Below are 10,218 nucleotides of genomic sequence, written 5' to 3'. Positions count from 1 at the left end.
GCTCCAGTGCACAAAGCGTCGCTCTATAAAGACATGGATGTGTATGTAGAGGCGTGTGTGTGTGTGTGTAAAGGGTGTCACAACACTTTTGGCACTATAGTGTGTGTTCCAATGGGGTCAAGATTATAATAATTACCTTTGCATTCCGGTTCATTCGTCACTCTGGAAATGGAAGTCAAGAGCAGTGCATTATGGGATACGGTATCTCAGATGTTATAAAAGACAAGAAATGACTCAACAGAAGAGAGGTGTATATAATGCAATACATTTATTCATTCAATATTATTCTGCATATTATATTTATAGAGGCTGAAATATCATCCGGTGGAACTTTAGAAAAACGAGACGCCGTTAGAAAATCTGAGACAGATTAAAGTACAAAATCCCTTTACAAACCATCATAAACATGAGATAATACTGAAGAAACTAAACACACACACACACACACACACACACACACACACACACACACACACACACACACACACACACACACACACACACACACACTTCAGTCCTCAAGCCAAACAAACTCTCACTTTATTTACAGTAACAAAATATCTTTTCAAAACATTGAACATTTCAAATTCAAACTTGATGCAAGTTATGAAAAAGCATAAAAACATCACACACACACACACACACGCACACACACACACACACACACACACACACACACACACACACACACACACACTTCATCCCAATGAGCAGACCTACACAAACTCAACAAGGCAAATATAAACAGGGCTAATTCCTCCTCCTCTTCCTCCTCTCCGCCGCAGTAACGCGTCTCATGCTGTCCGCGGGGTTATTGATCGGCATTAATAACATGTGCATGCAGTGCAGTGCAACAAAGGCTTCATCTCCAGATCTAAAATATCATTTCAATAATTTCCTCTTGATTTTGGGATGAAACATATGGCAGTCCCATTCTCCCGCTCCTTCATCATCATCACTCCTCAGGTCAGGGTTGCTATGGGAACAGCTTCACATGCACGCGATGATGCGTAATAAGCCAATAATGAAGCACCGTATATATCGTCATCATGCACCGGCTGTGCTCACGATACAGGACGAGCATCGTCACATGACCTCCGCGAGGGCCAATCAGAGTCCGCGTGTCTGACCAATCATTCTGAGAGCGGCTGAAGACGCTCCCACGCCAAACTCAAGTCAACAGCGATTAGCCGTGTCTGGAATACTGAAGGCGTTATAGCACGGTTTATGTTGTTAGCATGTAGCATTAGTTAGCATTTTGCTAGCATGCATGAGTATACACTTGCTAGCATTACTTATCATTTTGCTTAAATTTTGCTAGCATGAATTAGCATTAGCAGGATGTTTTATAAGATGTTTAAAGCATTTTCAACACATTGTTAACCTGAATGAGCATGTTTGCTAGCACATTTTAACAGTACTAGCATTAATTAACGCATCGCTAACATGATTTAGTATAAGCATCAATTAGCAAATTTTTAGCATTGAATTAATATATTGCTAGCATTAATTGACACGTCAATAATGCTAACATGAATTAACAATGCCAACATGTTTTACCACATTGATTAGCATGTTGGTAACATGAATTAGCACGTAGCTAACATTTTCCACATTGCTAGCATGTTTGTTAACAGGAACTGACATGTTGTTAACATAAAGTAGGATGTAGCTAACGTTACCACATTATTAGAATGCAGTTAACATTAATTAACATTTAGCTATCTTGAATTAGCATTTTGTTACTAACATAAATTAGTATTTTGTTGCTAACATAAATTAGCATTTTTGCTAACATAAATGAACATTTTTGGATATATAAATTAGCACTTAGCTAATATAAATGAGTATTTTAGCTAACATAAATTAGCATTTTTGCTAACATAAATTAGCATTTTTGCTAACATAAATGAACATTTTTGGATATATAAATTAGCACTTAGCTAATATAAATGAGTATTTTAGCTAACATAAATTTGCATTTTTGTTAACATACATTAATACATTTTTGCTAACATGTTTTACCACAATGTTACCATTATTAGAATGTTTGCTAACATTAATTCATATTTAACTATCTTGAAATATAATTTTTGCTAACATACATTAGCATTTTTAGCTAACATAAATTAACACACTTAGCTAATATAAATTAACATTTTTGCTAACATAAATTAGCATTTTGTGCTAACATAAATTAACATTTTTGCTAACATGAATTAGCATTTAGCTAACATGTTTTACCACAGTGTTAGCATTATTAGCAGAAAGCTAAGTGAGTTATGGAGAGAGATGTGCGCGAGTCGTGATAGTCTGAGCGAGTTTAGCTAGCCTAGCGTGGCGTGTGTTCTCAGACGTATGCTAACGGCAGTCAGTAGTGTAGCGGTGCTGCAGTGTGTATTGTAAGCACAGCCGCGCGTCCGTCTCTAATGCGCTAATCTCGGTCAGAGCTACACCAGCGAGTTCATGGCGTTGAGTGGCGACGGCGGCTCCGAGTTGCGCTCTGATTGGCCGCTGTACTGGCCGATAAACGAGCCGTCCTCGTTGAACTGCGTGTCTCCGGAGTCTCCATAGTCCACTAAACTGTCCTCGCTGCCGTCCCGCCGGACCGTCCCACTGGAGGGAGTCCGGCTCACTTTCAGCGGCTTATGGTCCTCGTCACTAGGAGAAAAACCACATGCAGTGAATGATGGAGCAGAGCACACACTGCTAACAGCAGCGGACTCAGGAGATGGACACACACACACACACACACACACACACACACACACACACACACATGATGAGCTGACCGCAAAGCAACAGTCCTGAGACGCATCCGATGGACGAAGCATGAGGATGAGAATCAGAGATTGTGATTCAGGACACACACACACACACAGACGAGGACTGATGGACGACACACACTTCCCCTGAAACTCCTGCTCGTCACTAACACACAGGACGTCAGATTTCATAATGCCGGACAGTAACTCTGATGATCTGCACATCTCAGGAAACATCACTCGTTTATCACACCGATATAGAGCCGTAGAGGCCATATATTCCCTTCGTTATCATCAACTCCACATGCACTAAAACACATCTCAGCACAGTTCATGAAAAACTTATATTAACATTAAAAAATAATCATAAAAATTAAAATATATTTTTTATAGTTATTTTTTTAATGTGTATTGTTTACCTGCAATATATCTGTTGTTTATATTTTAAAATAGATCATTTAATTTAAAAACAATCAAAACACATAGAGATATTTTGCGAGTAAACTAAATTAATATGTGTTTTTATTGTTTATATTTAAATTTGTTATTATTTAAAAACAAATGAAACACTATATATAAATACGTTTACTGTATTTTGTTATATTTAAAAAAAGTTATTTAAAAAGAATAAAAACATACATACTAAAAAGTATTTTGCAAGTAAACAAAAATTATATATATATATATTAGTAAGTGTTTTTATTGTTTATTTTTTATTATTTAATACAAATATTTTTACAGTTTTTTATTGTTTAGATTCTATTTTTTTATTATTATTTAAAAACAATAAAAACACTTACTAAAAATACCTATTTTTCTCGTTTGTCTGCATGTGAATTTAACGTGAAATATACAGTAAAAGCCTGTTCACACCAACGGCGATAACAATAAAAGATAACAATAACAAATAAAGATAACGATAATGTTAAAGATAACGTAAAATATAACGTTAAAGATAACGATAAATATAAGGTTAAAGATGACGATAAAGATAACGATAACAATAAAGATAATGATAAATATAAAGATAACGATAACAATAAAGATAATGATAAATATAAAGATAACGATAACAATAAAGATAATGATAAATATAAAGATAACGATAACAATAAAGATAATGATAAATATAAAGATAACAAAAAATATAACGATAAAGATAACAATAAAGATAACGATAAAGATAATGATAAATATAAAGATAACAAAAAATATAACGATAAAGATAACAATAAAGATAACGATAAAGATAATGATAACAATAAAGATAATGATAAATATAAAGATAACGAAAAAGATAACGATAACGATAAAGATAACGATAATGATAAAGATAAAGATAAAGATAACGATAACGATAACGATAAAGATAACGATAACAATAAAGATAACGATAAAGATAACGATAAATATAAGGTTAAAGATGACGATAAAGATAACGATAACAATAAAGATAATGATAAATATAAAGATAACGATAACAATAAAGATAATGATAAATATAAAGATAACGATAACAATAAAGATAATGATAAATATAAAGATAACGATAACAATAAAGATAATGATAAATATAAAGATAACAAAAAATATAACGATAAAGATAACAATAAAGATAACGATAAAGATAATGATAAATATAAAGATAACAAAAAATATAACGATAAAGATAACAATAAAGATAACGATAAAGATAATGATAACAATAAAGATAATGATAAATATAAAGATAACGAAAAAGATAACGATAACGATAAAGATAACGATAATGATAAAGATAAAGATAAAGATAAAGATAACGATAACGATAACGATAAAGATAACGATAACAATAAAGATAACGATAAAGATAACGATAACAATAAAGATAATGATAAATATAAAGATAACGAAAAAGATGACAATAACGATAAAGATAATGATAAAGATAACGATAATGATAAAGATAACGATAAAGATAACGATAATGATAAAGATAACGATAACAATAAAGATAATAATAAAGATAACGATAAAGATAACGATAACAATAAAGATAATGATAAATATAGATAACAAAAACGATATCGATAAAGATAATGATAAAGATAACGATAAAGATAACGATAACAATAAAGATAATGATAAATATAGATAACAAAAAAGATAACGATAAAGATAATGATAAAGATAACGATAAAGATAACGATAACAATAAAGATAATGATAAATATAAAGATAACAAAAAAGATAATAATAAAGATAACGATAAAGATAACGATAACAATAAAGATAATGATAAATATAAAGATAACAAAAAAGATAACGATAAAGATAATGATAAAGATAACGATAAAGATAACGATAAGAATAAAGATAATGATAAATATAAAGATAACAAAAAAGATAATGATAAAGATAATGATAAAGATAACGATAAAGATAACGATAACGATAAAGATAACGATAACAATAAAGATAATGATAAATATAAAGATAACGAAAAAGATAATGATAAAGATAATGATAAAGATAACGATAAAGATAACGATAAAGATAAAGATAACGATAACAATAAAGATAATGATAAATATAAAGATAACAAAAAAGATAACGATAAACATAACAATAAAGATAACGATAAAGATAATGATAAAGATAACGATAACAATAAAGATAGATAAATATAACTATAAATATAACAATAAAGAAAAGATAAAGATAACAAAAGATATAACGATAACAAAGAAAGCGATAACAATAAATATAATGATAACGATAACAATAAAGATAAAGTAAAGATAAAGATAAAGATAACGAAAGATATAACGATAACAATAAAGATAAAGTAAAGATAATAATGATAATGATAATGATAAATATAACGATAAAGATAACAATAAAGTAAAAATAACAATAAAGTAAAGATAACGATAATGTCAATGATGAACGAAAGAGATAAAGATAGCAAAGATAATGATAAAGTAAAGATAACGCTAAAGATAACTAAAGAGATAAAATTAAAATAAAGATAACGATAAAGATAACAAAAGAGATAAAGATAACAATAAAGATAGCGATAAAGTAAAGATAACAATAACGGTAGCTGGAATCACTCTCAGAGTGATGTTATCCATCTGATGAGCCAATCAGAATCCATCGTGCCGTGACGAGCTTGAGCATTTAAAGAGACAGACACACACGCAGAGCGATATCGCCCGCTGGTGTGGAGTCATCTTTATAGGCTTCATTTAGGGAATAATTTACTGTGTGAAAGAGAAGTAATCAATAAGAAGTAACAGTAATCTGATTATGTGCTGAGTTCCGGATCATGTGCTCTGTCTGATGTCTTTTAGATTGCTTCAGGTGAAGTGTGATCCTGGAATGGCTGAGTTTCTCCCAGTGGCTCCGCATGCAGATCCCGCTTACCTTCCCACCCGGATTCAGACCTGATTCCGTCACACACTGAGAGGCAGCCTGAGCCTTCACAGCCAGTTACTCTACGGGACTGGGTGTGTGTGTGTGTGTGTGTGCTTCGTCTACTACACACTCATATTCTACATCGGGAGATATAGCAGCGCTTCCCAAACCGTGAGCTAGGATCAAAGCTGGATCGTGAGGAGAGGTAAACATCTACTGCAATCATCTCCAAAATCAAGGCAATCATTTAATGATATAAAGGAATATTGCTGTACAGGAGTAAAGTGCATGGACCGGTCTCGCGTGCAGAATAAAGCAGGAGGAGACGAGCAGCTTGAGTTCAATACAATCTTCACACTAAACTAAGATCTGCAGGTTATTCGGGATTCATCTGAGGAACACAGGAAGAACAGGAGGCAGTAAAATACGAGTTCATCTGGACAGAACATGATCATGTCCCACAGAATCCGGATCAGACCAGATCCATCATCCAATCCCAGAGTTGTGGAGAAGTTCTGAGTGCTCCTGAGGGGTCAGAGGTCAAGGGTCAGGTCAGGGTTCTCTCACCTGTACTCTCCAAACGTTAAATCGTCCTCCTTCATGGGCTGGATCTCCGGGTCTCCGTGAGCATCTTCCTTCTCTTTAACTGAGATAAACATCAGAGACCAGCATCATAAACACACATACTCACATTAATGTCCATCACAGATATCCCAACATTCCTTAATGGACTGCATTTATATAGTGCTCCCCTGAAAGAGATATGCAAGCAGCGTCTCATTCCCCTTCTCAGGGAACCATGGTTACACTTGTAACCAGACGTTCCCTTTCGAAAGGGAACTCGCCCTACGGGCCCCTATGGGGTCACTATAGGGAACACATGCTGCCATGCTGAAGGGATGAGTGCCTTATGGGCTGAGCTAAGTCAAAGGACTCAGAGGAGTCGTCTTCCCTAAGGTGCACCACACTCAGACCGGAGCTTCTCAAGAACCGATGCCTCAAAAGGATGACTCTAAAGAGAGAGGCCTAACTACATTCATATTTAGGCCAGCATCCAATGAGGCTCACCGAGAGCCAAACCACTTACCAATTGCTATCCTAGCGAAGCCAAGGAGTGCCAAAGCTCTGTGAACCTCCTCTTAGCCTATGACTGAGCTCAAAGGACATTTAGCCTGTTTTCAAGGAAGTTTCTAAATAACAGGGCAAGCAGCCTACCACAATAATGGGAGGAGCGGAGGCCTCAAATAGAACTACACTCTAAAGAGAGAGAAGGCCTAACAACACTCTGGTTCAAGAGCAGCGGCCAAGGAGGCTTGCAGAGAACTTAGAGCCAGGCTGAGCTCGGAGGATGGAGGCCTTAAGATAATGACTCTCTCTCTCTCTCTCTCTCTCTCTCTCTCTCTCTCTCTCTCTCTAGAAGAGGCCTAGATACATCCAATGGCTGCCAGATAGGCCTAAAAAAAGGCCTTGCAACTCTGAGAAGCTGGTGAGCACCTTAGAGATGAGGACTCCTCTGAGTCCTTTGACTTAGCTCAGCCAATAGGACACTCATCCCTTCAGCATGGCAGTGTGGGCATTCTGTTACCCAGGAACGGTTATGCATGCAACCATGGTTCCCTGAGAAGGGGAATGAGACGCTGCTTCCGGTATTCTTGCACGTTTCCTTCAGACATGAAGTGGATGACTTGTTTCACAAGTGCCATCTTATACTCATAGGCTTCCGCTTGCCAATGTCAGGTTCATTGTCGTGTTTAGACACAACATGCCAGAGGTATTTCCCATAGCGGCCTCTAGGGGACACAGAGTAGAGTTCCCTTTCGAAAGAGAACTATATAGGTCTAAATTGCAAAAAATGCTCTTCTTATTTAGTTTTTTTTTTGTTTCCAGTCCAAATATAAAAAAAAAAATTCTTAATTCAAGATTAATTTACTATATAGTTAAAACGACATCAGATATTTTTGCTTGTTTTCTGGGGGAAAAATCTAAATGAAGTGAGTTTTTGCTTAAAACAGGCAAAATGATCTGCCAATGGGGTGAGGAAAATAATTATGTTCGGGACGGATAAGGAAGAATATCTTATGTCATTTTACTTATATAGTAAATGCATCTTGATTTAAGAATTGTTAGATATTTAGACTAGAAACAAGACAGAATTACTAAATAAGAAGAGCATTTTTTTGCAGTGTAGACATTTGAAAAAAAAAAAAGCTAATGAAAACATCCAAATAAAATAATTTGTAAGTATCTTTGGATGAAAGCATCTGCTAATCGTTAAATGTAGATTTTCATCAGTACCTGGATATTTGCCGCCCTTGTTCCTCCTGATGAAGCAGACGATGAGCAGGATGAGGATGAGCAGAGCGATGGCCGACATCAGACCGATGAACCAGCCCTGAGTGGCAATGTCCACCTGCGGACTCACCATCGCTGAGGAAGAGGAAGAAGAGGAGGAGAAGGAAGAGGAAGAGGAGAAGGAGGAAGAGGAGGAGGAAGAGGAGGAGGAGGAAGAGGAGGAGAAGGAAGAGGAAGAGGAGAAGGAGGAAGAGGAGGAGGAAGAGGAGGAGGAGGAAGAGGAAGAGGAGAAGGAGGAAGAGGAGGAGGAAGAGGAGGAGGAGGAAGAGGAAGAGAAGAGGATGAGACACGGCAGATCTGAATGCCATCGAGTCGCGGAGGATCATCAACACGTGAGGGACAGACGCTCATACACACACACTCTCCTTCAGATACACACGTAACAACCAGCAAAATGAGACAGAAACACTGAGGAAGAGTGTGTGGTGATTATGGGATGCAGGCATGCGGATCAGCGAGGCAGACAGCATGCTTCACCACAGCGGACACATGTCCCACAGGCCTGGAGGCTGAGAGGAAGCCTCACCTGGGAGCCTGAGCACCAGCTCCTCAGACCTCTGGTCCTCCAGCTCTCCTGCCACCACACGCACCCTGTAGATCGAGCCCTCCTTCAGGCTCTTCAGCAGGAGCTGAGAGCCGTTGGCCCTCTCGGTGTGCCAGTCTCCATCACCTGAGGGGCAGCATACCTGCGTCACATCTCCACACCTGAGCAGGCTCGCGGTAATACTGACTACCTAATGCACTGCAAAAAATGTTTCTTGTTTCCAGTCCAAATATCTAAATATTCTTAAATCAAGATTCATTTGTGACCAATCACGGAAAGTAGGGACACAAGTCGGTTCTGGGGCATTTTAAGTTATTCACAGATTCTGAAAATGTAGTCTCCAAGCTTTCCAACGATGTGTAGCACACGGAAATCTGATACTATTTGGAGAAGTTGTGGCCATTTGAAGGTAGACATTTAAAAAAGCTCAAAAAGGAGAAAACGGCCTCTAAAGATTGTGCAGTTCTCACCTGTTCGGAGAGAAAACAGGGCTCATTTACATCTCATTTAGATAAGCCACACCCCCTCTAAAGCTGCATAGCAACAAAAGACGCAACGGGAAACATCGGACCGCATGCTACTAATAATAAAGGACAGCAGATGCTAACATTACCATCAAAAAGCCCATTATAGTAAAGGGGTTTCCGGCAAGTGATACGATGCTAACGATTACAATTAAAATGCCAGTTAATAACAATAGGTAGGTATGGGAAGGTCTAAACATGAGATAACATGTACGTGTTCTTAGAATGAACACAAAACGACAAACTTTGGTGTTTATGGAAACTCACGCCATAAGAAACAGAAAATATCCTTGCAGATCTCGTTGTCTCCAATGAAATAGATAATAGATAATTCAGGCACACTTTCTGTTTGCCGGGGTCTTCTTTGTGGACCATCTCCGAAGTTTGCGCTGTGCATCTGTTTGCCTCTAAATGTCCAATAATTCGCATGTCCTGCCACTCTTTTCCCGCAGCTAAAGAGTCCAGTCGTATGTTGTACATAATGTCTGGAGAAAGCTTCTGGCTACAGGACTGTCTCCCTCTTCCTCGTCTTCATCTTCGCTCAGTTGGAGATTAGGGATATCCATCAGTCTTATTACGCCGCTTTCATCGTCACTCAGATGGTCTTCAGAATCAGTGAGCGCTTGTTCATAAG

The 10,218-nt window shown here is 36.9% G+C and overlaps 1 protein-coding gene across 15 annotated transcripts in view; it reads right to left on the bottom strand.

The window, feature by feature from the left end:
* Positions 1–249: 249 nt before the first annotated feature.
* nrcamb (neuronal cell adhesion molecule b) overlaps positions 250–10,218 on the bottom strand; it is a 68,127-nt gene continuing 58,158 nt past the window's right edge. For 9 of the 15 annotated variants that reach the window (XM_067437116.1, XM_067437115.1, XM_067437114.1 and 6 more), the window contains 4 exons: positions 9,043–9,186; positions 8,460–8,591; positions 6,732–6,810; positions 250–2,661 (listed from right to left, as the gene is read on the bottom strand). In XM_067437116.1, coding sequence (XP_067293217.1) covers positions 2,451–2,661; positions 6,732–6,810; positions 8,460–8,591; positions 9,043–9,186 — 566 coding nt within the window. In that variant the 3' untranslated portion in view covers positions 250–2,450. Of the gene's footprint in view, positions 2,662–6,391; positions 6,556–6,731; positions 6,811–8,459; positions 8,592–9,042; positions 9,187–10,218 lie in introns of those variants that run through there. The other 6 variants (XM_067437123.1, XM_067437122.1, XM_067437121.1 and 3 more) reach the window with 2 other exon arrangements.

This window comes from Pseudorasbora parva, chromosome 25 (genome assembly GCF_024679245.1).
Source record: "Pseudorasbora parva isolate DD20220531a chromosome 25, ASM2467924v1, whole genome shotgun sequence".
In the NCBI taxonomy this organism is placed as follows: Eukaryota; Metazoa; Chordata; class Actinopteri; order Cypriniformes; family Gobionidae; genus Pseudorasbora; species Pseudorasbora parva.
The sequence above is the reverse complement of the archived record's forward strand: the minus strand, read 5'-3'. Positions and strand labels throughout refer to the sequence as shown.